This window comes from Crocodylus porosus, unplaced genomic scaffold (genome assembly GCF_001723895.1).
Source record: "Crocodylus porosus isolate Cpor-Errol unplaced genomic scaffold, CroPor_comp1, whole genome shotgun sequence".
Lineage (NCBI taxonomy): Eukaryota > Metazoa > Chordata > Crocodylia > Crocodylidae > Crocodylus > Crocodylus porosus.
This window is the reverse complement of record NW_017728938.1, coordinates 984,761-1,012,198: the sequence shown is the minus strand read 5'-3', so window position 1 is coordinate 1,012,198 and position 27,438 is coordinate 984,761. Positions and strand designations below refer to the sequence as shown.

The window sequence follows — 27,438 nt, the reverse complement described above, 5'->3', positions numbered from 1 at the left end:
AATGACTCTGTTTCTTGAGAATGAATTTTAAGTACCTTGATGGGTGAATCTTGGCATTAGTTTAACCATGTCCCTGCCAGCAGTTGATATGGCACTGCCCCGGCATTTTGATTTCAGGTTTTATAGTGTATCTACATACTATAAGAACTGGGGGAGGGGTAAAAGAGGGCAAGAGGGTTTCACATGCATCTAGATAACCTTCCCTGCAGTAAAATGAACTCCTTACTAGGTATCATTTTTTATATTTACAAAAAGAGATGTATATTTGTTGATCTTGTATTGACAATTTACACTAGGCTCACATGCTATTTAAATTTTTTAGCTGACCTGTTCAGGGGCAAATGATTGTCTTCCTCTTCCCCTCATTTATCTCTTTATAAACTTGAATGACAACATTATATAGTCTGAATTGTGCATCATAACTAAAGCCCCCCTCTGTGCTTTACATGTATGCCACAATTAATTAATATGTTAATCATGACACAAATAGGAAGGGTGCACCCAATTGTGGGCACTATAAAATGGGGAACAAGCCATAAAAATATTCGATGTTTGTATGATGTCAACAATCAGCTGACCGTTGGTCCTGGGCCCACACTGCACTGGACTTTGGAAGGGTCCCAAGATTGACAATCAGATGATTAATGGCCCCAGCCAGACACTGGGTGTTGTGGTTTCATAGTTTCATAGTAGCAAGGGTCAGGAGGGACCTGATCAGATCATCTAGCCTGACCCCCTGCCACAGGCAGGAATGAATGCTGGGTTCACAAGAACTGGTGCTGGGAGAGCCAAAGAATTTCCCCCACCAAGGACTTTAAGCACTGGCCTGGTCAGCCCAGCCAGAGTTGCCTGATGCAGGGGAGTGAGTGGAGGCTTCCAGCTGGTAGAGACTTTGGCTTTGACTGGTAGAGACTTCGGCCTTACCAGAGACTTTAAACTCTGCATCAGACAGCTCTGGGCAGGCTCTCCAGATCAGGGGAACAGAGCTTCTGTTCCCCACAACAGGCAAGCCCCACCAGAACTTCCCGCTGAAGAGTTCTGAAAAATCAGCTGATTGCCTGCTTTGCCCTAGACAGCCTTTAGTCTCAAACTTGGGGCTGTCTGAGTCCGGGCCAACAATCAGCTGATTATCTGTCCTGACAGCCCTGGGTGACCCAGACCTAGGACTGGCTGGGGTTGTCACCAACAATCAGCTCATTGTCAACCCCACAAGTGAGCACTGAGCTTTCAGTTCGCCAGTGCGGAGAGAGCCTGGGCTCTCCCAGCAGTGGCAAGTAGTGATGGCACTGTTAGGATCTGACCCCTAATCCCAAAAGCATGCCTCCTATCATGCACATGTGCTATAGCAGGAGGCTCAGTTGTTGGGATCAGGGATCAAATTCCATCACACCATTAAATGAACACATACTTAGCTGCATTTTAGTGCACACATTTAGCTATATTTAGCCTTAATATTATTGAATATCATTTCTTTAGTGGGTATTGATACGGTATTTTCTACATCAGGAATGAATGAGCCAATAGGAGAGAGGTTTTTGGTCTCCACAGATTTGCATCTACATGAAAAGTTGACATGTCCCAACCATTTACCCATTTCAAGAAGATCTTGCCACATACTCTATGGAATGGGCAGAGATGATGGGAAAGGTAACCTTTCCAAAAAGAGAGGTGCAGGACTGATCGCACTACTTACTTTTCTTCTGATACTAGAAATGTGAACATAAAAATATGAAAATATTTTGAATGTGAATGTAAAAATAACTGGTTGGAGGACAGAGCCACTTACACCTGGGGATGATACAGAAGGACAGGGAGCTTGCCAACCCCTGTGGTGTTGATGGAGAAATTTTGGAATGGTTTCTAGACTTGACTTCTGTCACAATTTTAACTGTTCTGTCTTGGTGATAGGCTTTCAATTGATGCTTTGAAGAAGGGAGGCTTGGTCAGTTGCTTAGACCACAGCAATATAAATATATGCTATTTGCTAGTTTAAGCACTCAGTTTTTTCATGTTACGTACCAAGATTTTTTACATTAATAGCAGAAGGCTAGCCATGAGATTTTGACAGCAGCCAAATAAAATGGACAAACCTGAAACTTCAGTGTGGGTAGGAAATGGATGCCTTTGCTCCTCATCCACATTTTGCTCTGGGCAAAGCAACAAGCAAGTATGTTGGAAAAGAAAAGTCTGGGTCGAGGTATCCTTACCATAAGGCCAAGGCTATAATAGTCCTATCCCTAACTCCTCCATCATAACCAATCATACAGCATAACTGCAAGCTGGTTACTGCTGGCTGTTATTTCAGAATACCCAAAATAAGCACAAAATAAGTCTGTCTAAAGTTTTGAAAAATATAGGCCAGAAACTGAATTTCAAAAGGATGTGCCAAGGCCTTCTTTAGAAGTATCGTCTGACTTGTTCCCCAAATCATACTAATAGCTTTGTTTTTGAAAGCAGCCTTATGGTGAAGAGAGTGAGGTTTGGATACCAAATACAGTGCAAGCTGTTTTATTGTCATGACTCCTTTTAAAGTGTATCTGAAATCTAAAAAGCAAAAACAAGAGTCTCCATGCTCAATGAAGGTTAAATCTATCATTGTGTTGAAGTACACCATACAAAACAGCCAAGATTGTGATCAGAAGATACTTGTTCTATTTAATCTAAGACCAGTCAGCAGGTCTCACTAGCAAAATTCAGAGAGATGATCTAACTAATATACCATAAGCAGAGACCGTTGTAGTCTATGATTCTACTGAACTATGGTTACAGAGCCTCTGAAAGTCTTCAGCATTGTAGAGCATCTGGAAAACAGGCAGCCCAGTCTGAGTAGTGAAGGAGGGGTGAGTCTTGGTCAAGTTGGATGAATTGTTCAAGTCCATGTTAAAGTTTTCAAGTCCATGTGACTTTCAGAAGTCACTTAGCAGCAGCTTCCAAGAAGCCGAATGGAAAGTACTTTTAATATTTTTCTGGGGTGTCATTTTCTTCTTCTCTGCTCTTTCATTTATGTGTTTTTACTTCTGTTAACACCTATATAGACAATCAGTGGCCTGCTGGAAGATCTGAACCTGGCTAAAACAAGCACCATGTGTAGGCTTCCTTGTACTAACTCATTGGAACTGATGCACTTTTCCTGTATTTTGCCTTTTTAATTAATTGCTTGTTCTTAACAACAAGAAAACAAATCAAATGCATAATGTGTTGTGTCTCTTCTGCTTGCTGTCTTTTCTTTCTTTGATTATTTATTTATATATAATACATATATAGATGTAGATATATGTAGAGAGAGAGCAAGAGAGCAAGCATTAAAAGGGAAATGCTACACGGAGAGAGATGCATAAGAAAATATGCTTATCAAGTTTCACCATTTATTTAATCAAAACAATTTTAAATATTTTGGATGGCTATATCCTCTGTAAATAGAATGTACATAAGTTTATGGTACATTATGACAGCTTTAAGTCATTGTAAAAAGATTAGATTAAAAAGGCTTAAACTTTTTATGGCTATTTTGTTTTAACATTTGGGAATTATAATAATTAGGATTCACTCTTGTGAAATCAAGATAAAATGTAATTTGTCCTTTTCCAAATTCTGCTTTGAGACCCTCACATACAACTGCAAAGTAATTTATAAACTTGAAGTAACTAACACTTGTCACCCCTCTGTACAGAAGTTTGCCTTAGCTTGTGCAGCTTTATCAAGTTCTTGGAACATTTTTACCTGTGCATTGTCTGATGGAAGCATGGATGCATTTCATGGGATATAAAAGCTAAAAGTTGCAGCTTTTTGCTTTTCCTGTGTAGACAATCTGTGATTAAGCTGAGCAGAACTCCAATCAGAATTCTCCTTCATCACTATCCCTACTAGAATGAGAGAGAGCTATTTAGTACTAATAAAATAAACCTTTCTTATGCTGCCACTGTTATGCTCTGAGGGTAGAATGCATTATTACTTTAAAAAAAAGTTTCAGCTTTATATAAAATTCTGCTAAGCTTCATCTCAAAAGCATGTGGAACTGAGTCCTGTAGGGCAACTGATATATAAAAAAGTCTTTTTTCATAGAATCATAGAAAATTAGGGTTGGAAGAGATCTCAGGAGGTCATCTAGTCCAACCCCCTGTTCAAAGCAGGACCATCTGCAACTAGATCATTCCCGCCAAGGCTTCCTTGAGCTGAGCCTTGAAAACCTCCAAGCATGGAGATTCCACCCTCCCCTAGATAACCTGTTCCAATGTTTCACCACCCTCCTAGAAAGAAAGTTTTTTCTAATATCCAAACTCCCCTTGTTGCAACTTGAGAGTAATGCTCCTTGTTCTGTCATCTGCAACCGTTGAGAACAGTCTATCTCCATTCTGTTTGTAACCATCGTTCTGGTAGTTAAAGGCTGCTATCAAATCCCCCATCAGTCTTCTCTTCTCCAGACTAAATAAGCCCAGTTCCCTCAGCCTCTCCTCAGAAGTCATGCATCACAGCCCCCTATTTTTGTTGTCCTCTGCTGGACTCTGTCCAACTTATCCACATTTTATCTATAGTAACAGGGGCCAAAACTGGACACAGTATTCCAGATGTAACCTCATCAGTGCAGAATAGAGGCAAAGAATTACTTCCTTCTATCTGGGGGCAACAATCCTACTAATGCAGCCCAATATGCTGTTAGCCTTCTTGGCAACAAGGTCACACTGGTGACTCATATCCAGCTTATTTTTCACTGTAACACCCAGGTCCTTTTCTGCAGAGCTGCTGCTTAGCCAGTTGGTCCCCAGCCCATGGGTGACTGGTGCCTCTTGAGTTGCAGGGGCACATGCTGGCCAAATGCCACTCACCGGGGAGGGGAGGGGGTCCCCCATGGCCAATCTCACTTGCCTCCGGAAGCGGCACAGCTACTTTTGCTGGCAGCCCCACTCCCCAGCCAGCGTTCACAGGTGGGGCATTGCTGCTCCTGCCTGCCCCCCTGCCCACTGGCTAAATTGGGAGCGCGGCCTGACAGGGGGTGTGCTGACACTCTCAGGGGGTACACATGTGCCCCTGTGTACCCCCTACATGTCGCCACTGCCCCAGCCTGTAGCTATACATGGTATTCTTCCATCCTAAGTGCAAGATTTTGCTTATTCTTGTTGAACCTCATGAGATTTCTTTGGGCCCAATCCTCCAATTTGGCTAGGTCACTCTGAAACCTAGCCCTACCCTCCAGCGTAGGGTTTGGTGTCATCTGCGAACTTGCTGAGGATGCAATCCATCCCCTCTTCCAGTTTGTTAACAAAGATATTGAACAAAACCGGTCCCAGGACCAGCCCCTGGGGCATTCCACTTAATACCAGCTGCCAACTAGACATTGAGTCATTGATTATTACCCATTTTAGCCCAACAATCTAGCCAGCTTTTTTACCCCCTTACAGAATGTTGTGGGAGACAGTATCAAAAGCTATGCTAAAGTCAAGGTATATCATGTCTACTGCTTTACTGGAATCCACAGAGTCAGTCATCTCATCATACAAGGCAATCAGGTTGTACAGGCATGACTTACCTTTGGTGAATCCATGCTGACTGTTCCTGATTCTCCAAGAGCTTAGAAATGGATTCTTTGGGGACCTGCTCCATGATTTTTCTGACGACTGATGTGAGGCTAACTGGGCTAGTTCCCTGCGTGCTCCACCTTCCTTTTCTTCAAGATGGGCACTATATTTGCCCTTTTCCAGTCATGTGGGACAGCCCCCGATTACCATGAGTTTTCAGAAATAATAGCCAGAGGCTCTGCAACCACACCAGCTAACTCCCTCAGCACCCTCGGATGCATTGCATCTGGCCCCATGAACTTGTACATGTCCAGCTTTTCTGAATAGTCCCTGACCTGTTCTTTCACAACTGAAGGCTACTCACCTTCTCCCCAAACTGTTCTCCTCAGTGCAGTAGTCTGGAAACTGATCTTGTCTGTGAAGACGGAGGCAAAAAAGGCATTGAGCACTTCAGCCTTTTCTTCGTCTGTCGTTACATTGCCTCTCCCATTCAGTAAGAGACCTACAGTTTCCCTGACCCTCCTCTTGTTGCTGACATACTTGTAGAAACCCTTCTTGTTACCCTTCATGTCCCTTGCTAGCTGCAACTCCCATTCACTTTGGCCTTCCTGATTTCAACCCTGCATGCCCAAGCACTCTTATACTCCTCCCTAGTTGTTTGTCCAAGCATTCACTTCTTGTAAGCTTCCTTTTTTGTGTTTAAGCTCACTGAAAGAGTTCTCTGCTAAGCCAAGCTGATCACTTGCCACATTTGCTATTCTTTCTGTACATTAGAATGTTTTGTTCCTGTGCCCTCAGTAAGGTATCAGGATTATTTAAGTCCCCTGTGAGAACCAGAGCCTGTAATGTGGAAACATCCACTAGCTGTTTGAAGAATGCCTCATCCACCTCATCCTCCTGGTCTGGTGGTCTATAGCAGACACCCACCACAACATCACCCTTACTGTCTGCTCTAAACTTAACCCAAAGACTTCCAACAGACCTATCTTGTTTCATACTGGAGCTCTAAGCAATCATGTAGCTCTTTTACATACAGTTCAACTCCTCCTCCTCTTTTCCCCTGACTGTCCTTCCTGACTTGTTTGTACCCATCCAAGATAGTGCTCCAGTCATGTGAGCTATCCCAACAAGTCTCTGTTATTCCAATTACATCATAGTTTCTTGGCTGTGCAAGGACTTCCAGTACTTCCTGCTTGTTTCCCAGGCTCTGTGCATTCGTGTACAGACACCTGAGGCAACTAGCCAATTGCCCTACTTTCTCAGTAGGAATGAGAAGGTCTTCCCTGTTGCCCTCTCATTCTTGAGTTTCTTTCAGGTCTCCTGCCTCCCCACTTACCTCAGAGCTTTGGTATCCATCCCCTGGCAAACATCATTTAAGCCCTTTTTTATATATATGGTATGATATGATAATATGATACAATGGCAGTCTTCAAATATCTGAAAGGCAGTCATAAAGAGGAGAAAAAATACCTTTTCTCCCTTGCTGCAGAGAGTAGGACAGATCAATGACTTGAAGTTGCAGCAGCATAGGTTTAGAATGGATATCAAGAAAAACTTCTTCGCTGTTAGAACAGAGAGCCAGTAGAATATACTGTCTAGCAAATTTGTAGACTCTCCATCTCTGGAGGTGTTCAAAAAGAGGTTGGGTAAGTATTGGCCAGAGATGAGCTAGCAGTATTCTGTGAAGGGTATTTCCCATACTTCTGGGCTTTCCTGGTTATGGTATTGAGCCGGGAAGGATTTTTTCCCTTCCTGTTGGTATACATGTTATGGGACAGGGAGGTTGCCTTTTTTAGAAGCATTGAGTGTTGGTTGTAACTGAGGCTGGGGGTTTTGGCTGGGGTGTACCAAAGGTCCTGCTGTGACTAAAACCTGGAGGTTCTTGGTTTAGGTCTTGCCTGTCCACTCAGAATCAGACTAATTACCACATTTAGGTTTGGGACAGATTGGTACAAACTCAAATTTTGCTTCCTCTATAACAGGGGGTGTGGAACGCTTCCTTGGATTTTTCAAGCATATTTGAACAACCTTTGCAGCAGGAGGACCCTGACTTCCATTGTCCCCACTACATCTGCAGCAGGTTAATCTGTTGTGCTTTGTGACTGTGTGACATGGTTAACTGCAATTTTATTAACAAGTTAGACAAGGATTTGTATGAAATGGTTTAGATAGGGATAATCCTGCTCCAGGTAGGGGATTGGACTAGATGACCTTCAGAAGGCCCTGCCAGCCCTATTTTTCTATGATTCTGTGATGTGAGTTCTTAAGACTGTCTTGTTTTGTCAGATGCATTGAGCTTCATAGCTCTCAGATGAAGATGTCTTTGATTTAATAACTGCAACTCCATTTGCACTCTAATATCTTTTTTGCAATCACAAACATGAAACTTGCTGCTGCTGCTGCTTACTCAGGCTTTTTATTCATTGGAGTATCAGCCATGTTGAAATCTGACACAGAAATTTGACACAGTTTGAGAGCAGTTCCTTTTCTAGCTCCTAGCTTAATTTGGGAAAGAAATCACCCTTCATTCACAGCTCAAATGCTTGTAGACACAAAGAATACTATATAAATCCAAGACAAGGTTTTTTTCCTCATTCAACATGGGGGGAAAGCCCTTCGTCTTGGATTTGAGTACAAGTGGGGGAGGCAGTGGCCCTGACTTGAATCAGGGTCAGAGTTGAAGCTGCACCCACTGACCCTCGCAACCTCTGTACTTTGCCTCCAGCCCTCTATCACAGCTTACCTTCCCATTGCAGCTCCAGCCACAGGCACATAGCATGGAGCACATGTTGGCTCTGGCTCCTGCCCAGCCTGTAACAACAGCGGCACTGTCAGAAGCTGCACTCCCAGCTCCAGGGCTGGGGCTTGAGCTGCCATTGTTGCAACCACTGCCACATGGCTAGGTGGAGGCTGGAGCCAGCATGTGCTCCATACTCTGTGCCTGAGGCTGGAGCCAGAGCTGCACTGGGAAGGTAAATGGCAAGGGTAGGAGGGCAACTGGCAGAGGGACAGTGGCTACAGCTTTGACTCTGACCCAGAGTCCAGGGTTGGAGTCTGAACTACTGCCTCCCCACTTGTACTCAAATCCAAAATGTTGGGCTTTTCCCCTGTGGAATGGGGAAAAGACGCTTTTCTTGGATTTGAGTAAATATGGTATTCTTTGTATCAATCAGCATTTGAGCTATGAATGAAAAGCATAGGATAGGCAGCAGAGGGGGCCAAGAATGGGGGCAGGTGGCAAGGAAGTAATTTGGGGGGGCAGGTGCTAGGAGGTGCAGGCACCATTGTGGGGGGGCAGGGGGCAAGACACATGGTGGTACAGGCACAGACTCTGCAGGCAATAGGGTAGCCATCATAGAGGACAGTTCAACTGTCCTCTATTAATATGAAACCTGATGCCTTTATGTCCTCTATTTTTCTTTTGAAGAGAAAAATAGAGGACATAAAGGTGTTGGGTTTTGTATTAATAGAGGACATAGGACAGAGTAGCAGAAAACTGAAATGTCCTCTATGAAGGCAAACCTAGCAGGTAGAGGGTCAGGCAGCAGGAAGGGGGCAAGCAGTGGTGGGGTCGGCAACAGGGGACAAGGATCAGGCCTGCCACTCCCACCACCTGTCCTGCTGCCACTGTTTGACCTGCTGGGGGTGAACAAACTTAAGGTGATCCCGCCAATAATTGTATTCTATACATGGGAAATTATAACCAACTTAAAAATTTCCACGTAGTCCAATGCAGAGAGTTTGTAAAGGGAAGTTTGCTCTTTGGCAGGCAACTAGTATAAAACATTGGCACTTCCTTTAAATGTGTATTTTCAGGCTCAGCAAAGTAGATCTCACATTTTTGTCAGCACAATATGAGGTTTGGGGATAGAGGAGATTGTTCACACATTTCAGCAATGAGTCATCAGTAGGAAGAGCTGTTCTTAGGACAGAGTATACTGCATGTCACAATTTGCAAGTTTACTGCTTTTGAAATAGTTTTCTTAAGAGCTCACTTTTTTCCACTCTATCTATTTTAACTCATGGTTCATGCTAAACCTAGTTCCTTACTGCTTTAAGGCTCTGTTCTGTATCTCTCTGCACTTTTGTAGTATTTTCTAATTTGATTTTAAGTCATACTACTTTCTCTCTCCCTTTTTCATAAATGGGAAACTGATGAGTAAATCATTATAGCCTGTGATGAATGGCCAGACATACACTCTCTCTCTCTCATCTTGTGTCTTTATTCCCATGATTTTAAATGTTCCATCATTCAGTTTGGGCATGACATTAACATTTTTTTTACTGTGAGAGCTCTCTGGCCAGGTCTGGCTGATAACTTAAGTCTGTTGTTGGGGAAGGGGCAAGGGAAGGGTGTGGGGGGCAGATCGAGGCTCCCATGGTAAAGGAGGGAGTGGGGCTCATCCACGGGGCATGGGGGAGAGGGGGTGCTCCTACTGCTGTGCACACCCCAGAACAGCATGGGGAGCATGTACCCCTGGATTTGTGTGTGGGGTGGGGTGTTGCTGTGGGCTTGGACCGGGAGCTGAATCGGGCTCTTCCTGGCAGGAGGGGCTGGGCCAGGCTGCACTCAGGGCTGGCGGCGGTGTTGCTGGGAGTGGGGGTTGGAGAAGCTGCAGCCATCCCAAAATTCCCAAAATTTGCAGGAGCCCCACAACCCTCCCTCCCAGCGCTGCCACTGCCTGCCCTGAGCACAGCCTGGCCCAGCACCCTGCTGGAAAGAACCCAGTGCCTGCCTCGCCCCAGCCTGCAGCAACAGCCTGCCCTGGCCCCAAGCACAGATCCGAGGGTACATGCCCCCCCATGGTGCACACAGTGGTGGGAGCCATCCTGTCCCGCCGTCCCCATGACCCCTGGCCAAGCTGCAGCTCCATCCCATGCCCCACTCTGCCTGGCTGGGCAGCACCTGCTCCAGCCTCACTCCCTCCCCCACTGCGGAGGCCTCAATTTGCACCCCCCTACACCCCTTCCCTCACAACAGTCTTACCATCTGGATGCCACTCTCCAGGCTGTGGGGCTCCATATCAGAAACAGATTGGTATTGGCAGACGTGGCTTTTTTTATTATTATTATTTTTTAAAGTGGCCCAAAAAATCTCTATCAGTGCATGCCTAGTTTCTACTGAAAATGATGTGTTGACAACTCTGGAGACTGAACTGTTTTATCTTGCAAAATGGGAGCATGTGGTAGTACACGCTTCCCAAAGTTTTGACAAAGTGCAACAACACTAATGTGGAAGAAGCATGTCCAGGGACAAGAAGAATGTGGTCTTCCTGGTCCATTCATCTATTTTAACCCTTTGCTAAGACTGTTAGGAAGTTCACTTGCTAATTTATAGCTTTTGTAAGGTAGATAGAAATAATGTGGCAAGTTAAAACAACTGCTTCTTCTTTGGGTAATTTTTTAAATGTATTGCAAAGCAGATGAGAATGGGTAAATGTCATCTCTGAATTGGTCTCACCTGCTAAAACAGTACTCCTAAGTGGATTACAGCACATAATTTCACTGTGCCTCCCATTACAATTCTTGGCTAAGTGGGATTCTTTCCCTTCCAGGTGCAGAAGTTCAGCACCACAAAAACAATTCATTTGTGATGCAGTATTACTCCAATAACCTCACTGGATCCCACACTGAAAATAGGAATCTAAATTTGAAGATAACTTCTCAAAACGATTGAGACCCATAGCTTAATAGCATTGGTTAGTTAAATTGATTGGCCATGAGCTACAATTTCTTTTTGAAAATGCTGATATGTACTTACTAAGTAAATAGTAAATACACTATTTACTTAGTAGCATAATTATAGCAGGGCACTGACTAGTAGGGGCCTCCAGGATTCCCCCACCAGGACTCTTTTTATGGGCAGGGGAAGCACAGCCTAGTGCTGATCCAAGAAATATAGACAAGGATAAATGGAGCAAGCAGAGTGATGGTCCCTTCCCCCTAAATACACTGCTTGGTGCAGCGCTGAGCTGCCTAGCTCCTATGGCCCAGCACAGGCAACACAGGACTTCCTGACTGCAGCAAAGACTGCTGGTAAGGGAGATTCTTCTGGTGCTCTCCTCCACCTTTCTTGCTCCCTCCTGTGGGAAGTCCTGCTCTGCCACTGTCTAACCACAGGAGCCAGACAACACAGTACAGTCAGTGCTTCACCACATAGTATATCTCACAGGCAAGTTAAGGAACTATGGGCTGGATGAATGGACCATAAGGTGGATAGAAAATTGGCTGGAGCATCAGGCTCAGAGAGTAGTAATCAATGGTTCGATGTCTAGTTGGCAGCTGGTACCAAGCAGAGCACCCCAGGGGTCGGTCCTGTAGCTAGTTTTGTTCAATGTCTTCATCAGTGATCTGGAAGATGGCAAGAATGCATCCTCAGCAAGTTTCACATGACACCAAGCTGGGGGCGGGGAGGGCTACACTACTGCAAGCTAGTAGATACACTGGAGGTTAGAGCTACAATTCAGTGATCTAGACCTGAAGTTCTCAAACAGGCCTGCGCACCACCACTGGTCCATGAGATCCATTCAGGCAGTCCACAGAAAGGTCGCAGAATAATTGAGACTATCTGTACTTGTAAGGTAAAACTACTGCTATTAAAATATGAGTTGTATGCTTTGATTTGTAGAACCCTCAGCAATTCTCAATTGGTCCATGAAAAAAAGTTTGAGAACCTCTGATCTAGACAAACTGGAGGATTAGGCCAAAAGAAACCTCATGAGGTTCAACAAGGACAAGTACAAAGACTACAGACTGATTTATAGAATGCTGCTGCTGAAATTGAAATTCTAAAAATCAAGTTTTTAGAAGATGTAATCATTTTATTTGAAGGTGTGCACAAGGGGATTGATCCTTTGGCAACATCTTAAATAAATAATTGTCACAGTACATGTTAGATGATTTCAAAGACATTTGAATGTCCAGTGTTTTTCCACATGTACATGCACAAATAACAAAAAGTAATTTACAATCCACTAAAACTAGATCCTTTAAATTGCCCAAAGGTAAAGAGAACTTAAAAAAAGAAAAAAAATAAATGTGGAAGACCACTAAATGATTCATGAGATCACTAATAGTAGGAAGGCTTTTAAGTCTTGGTAATATCTCCAAGCACTCTCCCCTTTTATTGAACTCCTAGTAAATGTATTATCCCTCCACACACCCCACCCCCACTAATTGGACTTGCTTGTTTGAACTCTCAGATGAGGACTCTGGGAATCAACAGACAATGGCCTCATATTTTGGTTAACAAAGGTAGTCTTTTTGCTTGTACAGGTTGACTACATGGCTTGTATGGCACTGCTTCTATAGTTATGCCACCGTTTTTTTCCCTCATAAGCTACTCCCTAGAATATAGCATGCAACCTATCTTCTCAAAGCCCCCAGAAGGAAGTCTTACCATGAAGCCCAGGTATGGGCAAGTACCAGCAGTCTGGGACTGGGACCACTGCCCAGGCTGGAAGTTGGGGAGCAGACCGTGGGAGCCAGGGGTGCCATGCCAGAGCTGAGGGTGGGGCAGAGTTGAGCCTGATCCAGCTGTGGGGGCACCGAGGCCACATGACCAGGCCGGGCAGAGTCCAGCTGCAGTGGCTCCATAGCTACTGTATAGAGTCGACCAGAGTCTGGTCTTGTGGAGTAGCCCTGGAGTCTGGAGTGCTGTATATAGCCCCAACAGTCACACAGCCCCAGCTTCTAGCTGCTGTGGCCAGATACTGCTCTGCCAACCGCAGCACTGGCTCTGGAGCCTGCATTCCTGGACTGAGGTGCCAGATCCAACCCAGCAGGTGAGCCAGCCTGAGGGTGAGACCCAGCTGCAGGCAGCCATCCAGCAGGCTGTGGGGACAGTGTTTCCTGGAGCTATGGCAATTAATGTTGCCCCTGCTCCCTCCCTCCCCCACCACCAAAGGGTCCTGACTGAGGGGAGCCCCTGTTCCTCATATATAAAGCACACCCCAGATTTCCCCAGCTGTTAGGGGCAAAAGAGCCAGCGTTCCCCGGCAGACCATGCCGCACGAAGCAGCAAAAGTTCTCAGTGCCCTGCACAGGGGACGCGAAGGGGGGATGTGCCCTCCTGAGCCTGGCCACCGCCGACACTGCCGCGGGTCCCTGTTCGCCGCCGACTACAGGTGGTGCCCGCCCAGTCTCGGGAGGCACCAGCCCGCTCGCGCTAGGACTCTCACGGCTGCTCTACACGGTGGTCCCGCGTGATGACGAGTAAGGACAAAGCGCCCGTGGTCGGCGCGGAGAGGCCGAGCTCCCGCAGCCCGCCAGCAGCCGAGGCGGCCGGCGGTGCCACATGCTGCAAGCGACCGAGGACGGGAGGAAAGCGAGGGGAAACCCCCCGCGGGCCCCCCAGCCTAAGCGGCCGCGGCGTCGCCTGGGCGCTGCTTCCCTCCCGCGCGGGACTTCGTAGCACTGCCACTCTTCCACCACCCTGCGCCGCACAGACGCGGCAAACCGAGGGCCCGGTATTGCCCCGAGCGTCTGCCCCGCCCCCGCCCGTTCTTTCCACCTGAGCCTGGGCCGGAGCGGACGCTCAGCTGCGGCCTCTGGCTGCACGTGACGAGGCCACAGCTCCGGCTCAGCGCGGACTAGGCTGGAGGCAGCTCCCGGCTTATGACGCGCTGGTCCCGGCAAGGAACCGCGGACTTGTCACCACCACTTGTTCACTAGGCGCTGCGCGGCCCCTTTAAAACTACGGGCCCCGCCCACCCCGCGGCGCTGAGCGCCTTCAGCCCACACGCAGATCTTCCATCCCGTGCTTCTTCGGTCCCTCCTTCTGGCGTGGCTCCACCAATGCGGGGCACGTTGGGGTAGCGTCAGCTGTGACGTGTGGGGGCGTGCCCTTCCACAGGAAGCGCGGGGGTTGGGGTGCGGGGTTTGGCGCCGTCATGGGCGTGTGAGGCCGGGCCGGGCCGGGCCGGGGCTGCTCGGCCATGGGGGCGACGCTCGCCGTGCTGGCCTCCAACGACAGCCTGAGCCTGACGGCGCGGCCCGGCGCTGCAGCGTCGTCCCCGGGAGACGGGCCGAGCGGGGGGGACCGCGGCTGTGAGAACGGGGCGCTGATGGACTCCTTCGGCATCTTCCTGCAGGGGCTCCTGGGCGTCGTGGCCTTCAGCACCCTCATGCGTGAGTGTCGTCTCCCCCGCGGCCTGGCCTCGTCTCGCCTTCGCCCCCCGCCCCGGCTCGGGGAAAGCAGCTGTTTCCTTGCTCTGCCGCCCGCGGGCGAGACTCCGACTCCAAGGCCTGGCGGGACTCGCCCTGGTTTGCCCCGCGCTGTACAAAGAGCCGAGTAGCCAGCCTCGCTGGGCAGGGCTGACTTGTGCTTTGAAGCGCTCAGTGGAGGCAGGCGGCGTGTGTGACCGGGCCGCACCTGCGCAGCTCAGCTTGGAGAGGGGCTTCAAGCCCGCCCACTGCCCAGACTGAGAGCCCTGTGTGCTGCCCTCCGGCACCCCCCAGCTGCAGCGCGCTGCCTTTGCGGGCTGTCTGCCTCTCGTTCCTGGTGCTTCTCCCTATGACAGGTAGAAAACACCACCACTGGAACCCAGCAGGGTTTTCCTGAAAGCCATCCCTGCTGTGTGGAGCTGGGTTCCAGGAGTCACAGCAGCAGTGACTCCCAGAACTCACTAGCCACTTACTGTTTAATGAACAGCCCAGTAGTTACTTGTCCCAGCCTGGACAGTTGTGGTGGCATTTCCCACTTCATCTTACACTCTAGGAGCAGAAAAGAGTGAGCAGACCACAGGAATGAGTCAGGCCGCTTTGTTGTGCTCAGGCAATGTGGGTCCAGGCCCACCATGAGCAACTATGAGCCCACTTTAAAAAGGGAGACCACTAAGAATGCAACACCTAGTTTCTTGAGGCAGATTAAAAAGGAAACAGGAACAAGGGGTGAGGGTCACAGGTTCAAAACAAGGGATCCATAAGGGGACATCAAGTAGAATGCACCAGCCTACATGCACTGTCCCCTAAATGAGTTTAGGAAGACTATGCACACCAGCAAGTGAAACTTTACCCAGAGACTTCAGCGGAGGAGTGACAGGAAGACAGCTCCACACACCTGGGTACCTCCCAGCCAGAGCCTCCTTCCTGGTCTTGCCGTTGGCCAGAGCCAGGAGGAGGTTGACCATGAGGTTCCAGGGCTTGGTGGGGCCATGGACAGGGATCACATAAAAGGAAAGGTTCAGGGAGAAGTGCAGCTATAAACTCAGCAAAAGGTTCTGGAGGATGTGGAAGAGGGGCTACAACCTGGCACACTTAAAGTAATTGTGCACCAGGGTCTCTCTCTGTTGGCAAAAGGGGAGGTGTGAGACATGTCTGTAAAGAGTGCCAGATACACACCTGTGTTGACAACTCCATGGAGGAGCCACCAGCTGAGGTTTCTGGTGGCTCATGGGATCAGGGCAGAATACAGACTCGTCCACAGGGGACTCTTGCCTCTGCCCTTGCCTAAGATATGGTAGATGAGTAGGGATCTGGGTTTTCCCTGCTTCTGCCCCTCACCCCCTGCCCACAGCTCCTGCTCCAAAGCCCTGCTGTCAGGGCAACAGGGTCAGGGACCCAGGTCCACTGCCCCCTGACCCTAGCAGGATGCAGAGGCTGCTGCAGTAGAGCATAGCCCCCCACATCTTTGTGTGGGGCAGGGGGCTGTGCACTGTCTGCTGCAGGCTCCCATCTTGCTGCTCTGCAGCCTGGCATGTGCTGCAAAGAACAGGAGAGCCATGCAAGCAGCTGCCTGCTGCTGCAGGCTCCGCACTCCCCTGGTGCGGTGTACCTGCCTGCACAGTTGCAACTGGCGTGGTAGCGTGGGGATGCGAGCAGTGCGGCACTCACAACAGCAGGCAGCTTCTTGCATGACTTTACTGTTTCCTGAAGCACCGGGTCGCACATGCCAGGCTGCACATGCCCAGGGGGAGGGCAGCAGGGCGGGGAGCATGAGCTTGAAGTGGGCAGGACACAGCCCCCGCCCCACACACATTTCTGGGGAGCAAGGTTTCCTCCTGCCCCTCCGAAATTATGCACAGTGGCAGGGAGGTGCCCCCCTTCCCCCCCAAGCCTGCATTGGGCAGCCTGCCTCACCTCTGCCCCACAGACAGATCTGGGGGCCCAGGTCTCTTCTGTCCCCGGGAGTGCGCGCAGCAGCGGGTGGGGAGCTGGCTCGTGCCCCCCAGACAAGCCACCCGCAGCCCTGTCCTGCTCCCTGCCAGGGCCCTGCCATCACACGTTACAACCCTGGGCCCCAAGCCCTGCCCCAGGGTATGCCCCAGCCCTGCTCAACTCCCTCACTCCCTCCTTATGGGGGCTTCAATCTTTCCCTTCACCCCTCATTTTACCCATGGGAGCTGCACTCCAGGCTGTCTGGCAGCCATGTGCATATACATGCATATGATACCCCCTGTCTGACTGCCCTCCTCCCTCTGTCTGCCAGGCTGCAGAGAGGTTGTTGCAAAACTACAAAATCTGTGGGTTTCTTTGGTAAAATGAGAAATCCACGTTTGCCTGTAAAAGATAAAATCTGTGGTTTGCTCCATTTTTACGTGGGAAACAGAAAACCTGGATCCCTGTAGATGAGTATTCAAACTGAATAATGAGTATTCAACCTGTATTTTGAAGTAGGTAAGGGTAAAAACATACAAGCGTTCTGATTGTCTTCTGATGTCCTCCGGAGGAGTTTGATGTCCTAGAGAAGGATCTGAAAGTAACAGCACACAGACATGTGCAAGTTTCCTCATATGAACAAATGCTGGCTCCTTTACAGAACTACTCTTGGAAGACTTTTATTTAAAGAACGTAGCAAATTGCCTGTTGAAAAACAATTGGGGAGGATGGGGCCAGTGGGGACAGAGCCCAGGGGGGTTCAGGGACCCAGGTCTGCTGGCCTGGCACCACCCTCCCCACCTCCATCCCCTCTGTCTCTGCCATCTTGGCGGTGCTCCTCCATGCCACCTCCTGCCATCTGCAACACTCTTGGAGCACTCTGCTTGGCTACTGAGACAACCAATCAGAGTGTGAATAAAGCGTTATGGACAGACAGGCTAAGGCTTTATATAGAGAGAATTGGGAAGTAAGAATTGCTGATAAGTGAAAGGTTGAGTGAAATAAGTTCCTTTGTCTTGGAATGTTTTTTATTTAACAGATTTTGCCACTTAATGGCAAGTGTGTATTTATTTATAAAAACAAATCTTAAATTGTGAGAGAGAAATTAAGTATCCTCAAAAATGTATTGATTTGAAAACACATTTATCGTTTTTTATTAAATCTGAAATATAGCATCTATTACACTTCGGGTTAGTTATTCCTTGTTAGTTATTCCTCATCCAACCTAAGACAGCAATTTCAAAATGTGGAGTTTTGTTTTTTCTGTCTTGGCACAATTATTTTTGCATTCCTGATGCTGCAGAGTAGTATTTAAGTAGTTCCATATGATACAACCTGTGTTTCATCTATAAACAAAATCCTTCAAAGTATTGCTTGCAAGACTTTTCCTATAAATGATAAGTATATGCTAATTGTCTTTGGTCAGTAATTATAATATGCTCTTCCCATTTACAAGGAATGTGAAAATGTTGATAGTTACAAGGCTTAATATTATTATTTGAACTATTTACAATTACAGAAGTGAATCTTAATGACTTTCAATAATAGCAGTCAATGACTGACCTCCCAGTCTGAGTCCTTGGTGGAGCAGCATATAAATCTAAATAATAATAATAATTCTGCTTGTCCCAACCTATTTTATAGGGTTGTCTGTGACTTTTATCAAATATATAATACATGTAGGATTTATCCATTCATCATACTTTTGATGGGATGGATAAACTCTTACATTTCTTATTCCTAATGGAAAGGTTACTAAATTAGATTTTGGATGTTAGGAAAGGTCAAGAAGCAAGATGTAATTTTTTGTTAATAAATAGAAATGAAAAAGGTCTCTGAAGCTCTTGATAATGGAAGAGGGAGGATATTCAAGTATTGAAAACTTAGCATTTAAGTATCTCTGGGTGAACAAGCAATTTATTCTGGGGTGAACTAAAAAAGTATCTTTCCCTTTAAATCTCTGTCTTAATTGATCTACTACAATTAGACTCCTTACCTCAGAGAACCACAAAAAAGTCTATTATTGGTTTAAGGCTTAATCATTAAAGTTTTTTTAAACTTGTCTCACACTCACTATTTTTCTCTGTAGGTAATATTTTAGCAAATCCAGTTGTGAGAATGAATAAAATATGAATTAGGCTATACTGATATAAAGCTGACTGTGTAAAAAGAGAGGATAATTTGTGGGGGGAGATGGAAATAAAAAAACAAACTGACGAACAGCAAAGTTGGGAGGAGGGAGTAGAAGAAAGGGTGAGAAGGAAGGTGTACACTTATTGTCTTCCCTACAGAATAAGTGGGTAGATCTTTTATGCAGCATGCCATGAAAACATGCCTTGTTTCTAAACTTGCATGAAATTTTGGATTTCTGCTGTTACTGCAGGAACTGTTCCCTCAATTTAAGACTATGAACAGGTCTTTCAGAGTGACCTCAGAATCAGTTTGTTTTATTTGTGTTGTGGTGGCATGTAAGAGCCATCACTGGAACCCCGTTGTCCTAGGAGCTGTATGGAAAGGTAGGTCAGACACTACTCAAGAGTTCACATATAAAATAAAGATGAGAGATGCCAGATAGACAAATGCAGAATGGGTCTTGGAGGCTGTTACTGGAAAAGATTTGGTTATAGTTAGATAAATGGTTACAATTTGATAACTAAGTTGCATGGTCAAAGTAGATAGAAAGCCACCAGCTTAACAATAGTAGAAGTGAAATATTTTTCATGTAAAATGGGGTTGAGGGAAGGGCGGGGGTTGATACTTCATTGTTAAAGTTGTAAGCACCACTGAAAATTGGTTTCCCAAAATCACATATCGTTAAACAGGCGCTGTAAGTAGTTTGCAGATCACAACAAGGTCTCTCCCCCTTTTCATTTAGAAATGTATTATGAGCTCATGAGAAAAGGGTTGACAACAGTCTGATGGTTCAAAAGCTTTGGAAATGTTGCCACAGAAGAAATGCATCTTAACATGTGTCAAGTGCTACAAGCATACATTGACATGTAGGAAAATTAAATAATTCTCCAGCTGGATATGTTGAGGAAAAGGTGCTGTATCCAGGTTATTTTTCCTTCTTATTTACAGCACAGAATATAAAAATATATTTTATAGGCAAAAGGTCAGTCTGGATATGTAGCATATTTAGGGAATATTAATTTCTGGCTTTGCCAACATCTAGTCAAGTCCCTGAGGGGTCTGTGTTTGGTCCAGTGCTTTTCAACATCTTTATCAATGACTTGGATGTGGGGGTGCAGAACTCACTGGCCAAGTTCGTGGACAACACCAAGTTATGGGGGAGTACGCTCACGCTTGAAGGTAGGCTGCAGATACAGGTGGACCTAGACAGGCTGGCAAGTTGGGCGAATCAAAACCAAAAGTTCCATGTGGAGAAGTGTAAAGTGCTCCATCTGGGGACAAACAACCTCCATCATACTTACAGGCTCAGTGGCACCAAACTGAGTAGCAACACAACTGAAAGGGACCTAGGGGTAATAATAGACCATAGTATGAACATGAGCCATCAGTGTCGTGCTGTAGCCAGCAGGGCAAACAATACTCTTTCATGCATCAATCGATTCATCTTAAGCAAAACCAAGGAAGTGATTCTTCTGCTTTACTCAGCATTGGTGAGACCACAGCTGGAGTACTCATCCAGTTCTGGGCGCTGCACTTCAACAAGGACGTGGGCAAGCTTGAGAGAGTCCAGAGAAGGGCCACCTGTATGATCAGAGAGTTGCAAGGCAAGCCATACGAGGAAAGACTGAGGGAGTTGGACCTCTTCAACCTAAAAAAGAGAAGGCTGAGAGGGGACTTGGTAGCAGCTTACTGCTACATCAGGAGAATACATCAAGAGCTTGGCAAACAACCGTTCACCAGGGCAGCCTTGGGGAAAATGAGGTGTAATGGGCACAAACTCCTGGAAGACCGTGTCAGGCTTAACATTAGGAAAAGCTTCTTCATAGTTAGGGTTGTCCAGACTGTGGAATAAACTCCCTCCTACCCTGGAAATCTTCCAAAGGAGACTGGACAGTCACCTCGCTGGGGTCACCTGACCCCAGTTGTCTTTCCTGCCTAGTGCAGGGGGGGCTGGACCCAATGATCTTGCAAGGTTCCTTTCAGCCCCTTACAGTCTATGAATCTATGAACTTGGCATGTTCAGTCTGGCTTCAGTTGTTGTAGCGCTGTTTTGGTTTGCCAGGTATCTGAAACTTTTATATGGATTTTGATAGTGCTTTAATGACTGTCCAGATATCTTCTGCATCAAGACTGTGATTTTTCTAAACTTGTTAAATATACTATGTTGTTGTGACAGGACCCACCCAGAGGGTGGCCTCAAAGACTTTGCAGCCTAGTTCTGCACTCTGGTTCCCTTTTTAGTCTTCTTCCCTTCTGCACTCATCTACCTTGCCTTGGTATAACAAAGTATCTGGGGATGTTGCCTGGTTTGTAAAAAGGAAATCCAGTGGTATCATCTCCAGACTAGTTGCAGGCCCTGGGGCTTTCTGTCTTTCTTATTCTGTGTAATCGTGGCTGTACAGGCCCTAGTCCAGGGAGAAGGCCACTTAATGAGTTATGGTGAGCTGTTGAGGGCCATGCATGCGTACAATCTTTAAGAAGGTATACTTTAAATAAATTATAGATAAGCAAATCATTAATCAAATGTCTACTATAACATATTTTACTTTTATTTCAAAAAATATTTTTGTCCTGATTAATGTTTTTTTGAGTAGGGCATACAGAGGTGATTGTATAATAGCTCAAAATTAAGTCTTGTTCGTGTATACTGGGGGGGGGGGGCAGTGTGGGGAGGTAGGTATGCATGTGTGTGGGTGGGTCTCCTGCACACTGGGGCCTGGGAGCTGGCTGGGGTGGGAGGTGATAGAGGACATGTGCATCAGAGCTCACCTGGGAGGTGTGGTGCAGGTGCCATCTGCCACCTCCCCCCCCATCCAACCCATAGCTGCCCCTTGGAACTTTGCATGGTGCTGAGCCCCATCTGCTGGCACCTTGGGCAGCCCATGCTGCACTGCTGCTACATCCACCCTACACCTGCTGACTGTACCACTTCAGCCCTGACCCTAGCCCATACGCAGTTTCCACGCAGGGCTTCCTTCCACCCACTTGGCTGCCTGCAGGTGGCTGCTCATCATGCTGGGCAGCCAAGCGGGTGGAAGGTGACCTGAAGCTGAAGCCCCATATGCTGGAGCAGGAACTACAGAGCTGCAGCTTTCCCACCACCCTTGCTGCAGCTGCATCTACAGCATGGTCACCCCCACTTCTGCATGCTAACTGCTGCCCAGAACAGTGCAGTAGGAGGCAGTGGGAGGAGTTGTTGGAGGTGTGAGGGAGCCATACAGTACCTACGTGGCTGCAGCAGTGGCAGGAGCAGCCCTGCCAAGAACCTGTCAGGACTGGTAGGGCCAGGCTGGGGTCACTGGGTGGCACGGAGTGGGTCTGGGGTGGAGCTGATGTGGACTACAGCACAGCACGGGCTGCCCACCAAGGTTCAATGAGTTGGTGAGCCATATCCAGCCTCTGGGCTTTATTTTGCCCACCCTTGGCCTAATCACCGTAAGGACAATAATCATGGCCTCCTGCTACCCCTATAACTATCATCATGCCTCATAGATGTTACTCAGTCTCTGTTTACTGAGTCTCCTGATCTTCCCTGTTTCAGCCCTTGGGCCTTGGCCCTGGTTCTAGCCAGATCTCCTTGGGGCTTAGCTCTGTAGTTTTCTCCTTTCTATATCTGGGCCTCAGCCCTGTGGTTTCGCTCCCTTTCCACACAGGTGCCTGTATCTTGCAGGAAAAAAGAAAGAAAAATCACAGGGTACAGGACTCCCCCTCACAACTGCTCCTGATCCTCTGGTGGTTAGAAACAAATTAGCAACAGAAAACAGAACCCCATTGCGTTACCATAAATAATCCTTACAAAAAAATCTCAATCCTCTTCCTGGTTTGACACAGCCAGTTGTCAACCAAATCTTCAATCCTTTGGGTGCACAGGCATACCCCTCTTCTCTTGGGAGGCAGGAGTGAGTTCCTCATCTCTAGAACAGAAGAGCTCTGTTCTCTTCCACAGTCAGGACCAGTGTGCCTCTGCCCTGGAGTCAAGCCTATATACTAGCCAGCCCCCCACCTCCCCTGCAGGTTAGCTGATCTATGCTGCTGAACCCTGGTTGAAGAGTTTCTTACTGTTCCGTTTAGAGTCTCTACAAGATGCAACGCCATAGCCTGGGGGCAGCTATTTTTTATTAAACAGTCTCTAGGTCCGCTCACTGCCCGCATCTTACCTTTGCATGGAATGTGGTTCTTGTGGAGCTTACTGCTAAACAGGGTGTTTACCCTAGAACCTAAGATCCCTACTGCTCTAGCTGACCCATCCCAGGGCTGTTTCATTCTCCAAGTACTTTTCTGTCTCTCCCTTGCAGCCCCGTGGACCTCCTAAGAGTCATGTGCTCTCTTTTGGGGCCCTTCCTTACCCCTTTAGGCCACAGAAGTCCTAGTTTTAAAGGGCCTTTGTCAGTTTTTCCTGTCTTTCAGCTCTATCTAACAGCCCAGGGTCCTCTGTAACAACCCTCTTCCCTTTCTAAACATCTTGATCCTCCACCAATCAAGCCATCTCCAATTGACTACTGACTACTCCTAGAAACGTCACTCTTCTCTAGTTTCACAGCCCTGCAGTCTTAGCTATGACTGCATTTTCCTTAGACCTGAAAAAGAGTGCATTGCATTCAGGGACTTGTCTAAATCTATCTCAACTCTGCCATTGGTCCAGGAAAATTTATCGCTCCAAAAACGCTTGCTTCTCATATTTCTGCTTACAAGTTTGTATTGAATTCACAAGAGGTTGGGTTATGCATCTATAGGTTGTATTTCTCATTTTGTGGAAATATTAATTAAATGGTTAAAGGAATAGTATGATTTGAACTAAAAGTTATTGAGATCTTTTCTTCATGGATCTTTCTGCCAAGATGAAAAATCACACCAATGCACCATTTCTGCCTGATTCTTCTATAACAAGGTTGTATTTTATGCACATTGTACATTTTCAAAGTCTCACTCATTCCTCACTCATTGCTAATCATTGAATGTAATTGAACATGATGTTCCCTTTTTTGATGAAATGAGCATAAATTCAGAATTTGTCTTGAAATATTTATATCAATGACATGGTAATAGTGCAGTTTTTTTATGCAGAATGATTAAAATTGATCCAGCGATTGCTCTATATGGCAAATATCCCCCAACAAGAACCGCGCCCCCCCCCCCCCCCGGTGAATTCTATGTTTGGTGTACACCCAGATCTTTCATTCTTATCCTTTCTTTATAGGATCATAGAAAAGTAGGATGGAAGGGACCTCTAATCCTGCTCAAGGCAGGATCATCCCTGACTAAGCCACCCGAGTCAGGTGGTTGTCTAACCTGATTTTGAAAATGTCCAGGCATGGAGATTCCACAGCTTCTCTAGGTATCCTGTTTCAATGCTTAACTACCCCCACAGTCAGAGAGTTCCTCCTAATCTCCAACCTGAATTTCCTCTGCTGCAGCTTGAGGCCATTGCTTCTAGTCCTGTCACCTGCAGCCACAGAAACAATGTTATCTTCATTGTCTGTATAATCACCTTTCAAGTATTTGAAGGCTATTATCAACCCCCCAGTCTTCTCTTCTTTGGGCTAAATAACCCTATTTTTTTTTTCAGCCTTTCAGCAGAGCTTATGCTTCTCAGATCTAATTACTTTTTATCACTTTCCACTGGGCTCTTTCCAATATGACCACAACTTCAAGTGTGGAGCCCAAAACTTGACAAAGTAATCTATTCTTAGTGATGAACAGAGTAGAAAAATTACTTTCCTTGAGTCCTTGGGCCCAAGGAATAAATGTCTGCTTGATATTGTCTATAGTCAGGCAAAAAACACATACTGGGTTCTCATCATCTGATATTAAAGCAGTTAATGTTATTCTGAATATTAGGTTACAGAATGAATGGGGGAGAGAGATTTGAAATTCTTCAGAACTAGAAATGTCTACAATGCAATTCATAATGTAGTGCATCTGTCAGTTTTATGTGGGAAAACTTAACTCTGCTGCAGCTTGAGGCCATTGCTCCTAGTCCTTAAGGCATCATTATCCTCTTTGTAAGAGCTTTTTATCCAAAATAGGTCAACATTTTTGGTAGCAACGTGGCAGACAAAATGGCCAGCCCTGTAGGTGGACCAAGACAATATTTTGGAAAAAGTTTTTAGAAAATCTGAGCTTATCTCTACTATCAGGCAGTGTGAGTGATTTTTGCCTGACAGTTACTATAGAAGATACCTAGCTGGCTGTCATGTCTAGAAGCTATCTGTAACTGAATGTTCATATATTTTTACAAATAGTCAGTAACGTCCAGAATGCACTAAGTTTTTGGGTAAGCTCTAATGCTAGAAGTCAGATCCCCAAGTCCAGGTTACAGTTTTGAAGTTGTTCTAGTGTCATAAAGACATGTTCAGTCTTTAATGATGTGTCCCTGTATAGCTGAAAGTGGGCAGCAGCCTTTTTCATTAAAGGAATTAGTAGTTCTTTCAGTGGTATTACGCATGATCCGGGCAATCAGGTCTGCCAGCCAGCTAAATGTTCTACTCTAGTTTCTTTCCAAAATAGATATTCCCTGTTACAATTTTCCCTGTGTTATGTGTTAATTTAAACTAGGGACAATATCAGCTGCTAGGCAGCCATGTTCTAGGGTTTTCTTTTTTCTTTTGGACCCTAAAACCGCATGATTTGATAAGAAAGCTAAGTTGGTGGTGAATATGGGGAACAGTTATTTCTATGAACTCCTTACTAGATAATATTTTTTCATGCTAGGAAATTATACATTTAGAGGAGCTATAATTTAAAACAAACAAAACAAACTTGTTTGCTTTCGTTTTCTGTCAGCCATGTGCCTTTCCCTTTTCCTTAGTGTCAGACCCTGCTCTCCCTGAACACATGGACGTGAGGACCAAATTTGAAAACAGTGACCTTGACATTAAATATGTCTCTAATTTGCATTTAGTACCCATAGCCTTAGTTTATCTAGAATTGATAAGTTATCTTTTTTTGAAACTGCTGTAAGTTTTAGTACAGGTACCTCATAAATACACTTTTAAGCAGGACTTTGACATCTGTGTATATATAATACAAACTCTGTTTTTATTTTTTTTATTTACAAAAATGTCCAAGTTTCATGCAGCTCTTTCTTCCTTCCCCTCCCTTTCCTCTTTAAAAACATAGCTATGTATCCTGTTCCTGGAAACACAGACTCTGCTCTGACTTACCGTCTCATTTCTATTAAGTATTCCACATTTTATACCTTATTGGTACATAAACCTTTCCTCATCCCCTTTATTTATATAATCCAGTTTCCCATGCAACTATTTTTTGCATCTTTCTTTCCTTGGGTTCTCTCCACAAACACCAGGACTCATTTCGCTATCTCTCAGACTTTATCTGCTTTTTCCTCCCCTCTCCCTTTCCAGTCCCTGCATAAATACATTTTCACCCCACATAGGCCTATGTTTAAGAACTGCTTGACAGACCACTCTACCAGTTTCTCCCATTGTGAACATATGCTCTTCTGTATTACACAGGCTGTGCTTCATGTTAGGTGGAACATCCATCCTGTATATAAAATCACAGGCAAGATCATGGCTTTTAGCAGCCTCACCTTTCCCTCTAAGGTTCGCTTCTGTTAGAACTGTGTGGAAACTAATATACAACAGTTTCTTCACAATAAAGAGAATTACACACAGGTGTCTTGCCTGAAAACAAGCACATTTTTCAAGACATTTGGCAACTGGTTAATGCTGATGGGAGCAGGATTGTGAGGTCTGGAAGCTCCTAGTCATGAACTGACATGAAGGGGGCAGTTACAAGAAGGTAGTCTAGCACTTGGATGAGGCAGGAGTGTGATTCTGCAACTAACTGCAACTGAATAGCCTTCTTCCTAATCTACTGTACTCACTCAACATGGGAAAGAGGCTGAAAAGGTTTCCCTAAAGGTAGCCTTTCTGCCATTTTTCTGACTAGAAAACTGCATCCATTGGAATCACTTTTACTGGGGTTGAAATCAACAAAGACACAATCAGTTTCAGGACCTAAAATATCAGGACTGTCGCAGTGTGATAGAGAAAAGGGGTGGAGACCCCTTTGCCAGGGCCAAAACCGCGGCGGGAGAACCGTGCAGCCCTGGGGGAACAACCCTGAAAGCCCTGTGATGGGAAAATACTTACTGGCTGCAGATCAGTGGCAGACAGCTGGCAGCTGAAAGAGGAACCACCCGCATGCTTCATCAGAGGTATATCTATGCACCTGGGGCCGGTGCACAGTGGTGACATCATCTGGCAGCACCAGCCAGGAACTTTAAAAGCCAGCTGCCAGAAAGGAGCAGGGAAGCACCAGCTGAGAGGCGGCCGTGAATTCCCAGCCAGCACGGCTGACACAGACTCCAATAAGGGACACAGGATGGAGTCCCAAAGAAGAGGACACCTGAGAACCGGCGGGCTCCACGGAGCCTGGTGGACCTCTCGGTCCTGGCAGTCCCGGGGGCGAGCTACTTGCATTCCTTGATCTTGAGTACACCCAGCAGTCTACCAGCAAGGTGCAGCTCACCTTGGACCACTGGGAAAATTTTGACAGCGTCCTTGATACTGAGAGGGCGCTGGCAGGGGAAGGCAAGGGGCCCAAACACTGCAACACCTGGATCTATAGGCGGGCCCACATTTTTTTTTATAGTTTCATAGTTTCATAGTAGCTAGAGTCGGAAGGGACCTAGGTAGATCATCTAGTCCGACCCCCTGCCTTGGCAGGA

At 46.3% G+C, this 27,438-nt stretch overlaps 1 protein-coding gene across 1 annotated transcript in view; it reads left to right on the top strand.

The window, feature by feature from the left end:
- Positions 1 to 14,372: 14,372 nt before the first annotated feature.
- LOC109318281 (store-operated calcium entry regulator STIMATE-like) overlaps positions 14,373 to 27,438 on the top strand; it is a 61,387-nt gene continuing 48,321 nt past the window's right edge. Inside the window, exon 1 of the mRNA XM_019547423.1 lies at positions 14,373 to 14,642. Within this exon, the coding sequence (XP_019402968.1) occupies positions 14,450 to 14,642 (193 nt within the window). The 5' untranslated portion in view covers positions 14,373 to 14,449. The remainder of the gene's footprint in view (positions 14,643 to 27,438) is intronic.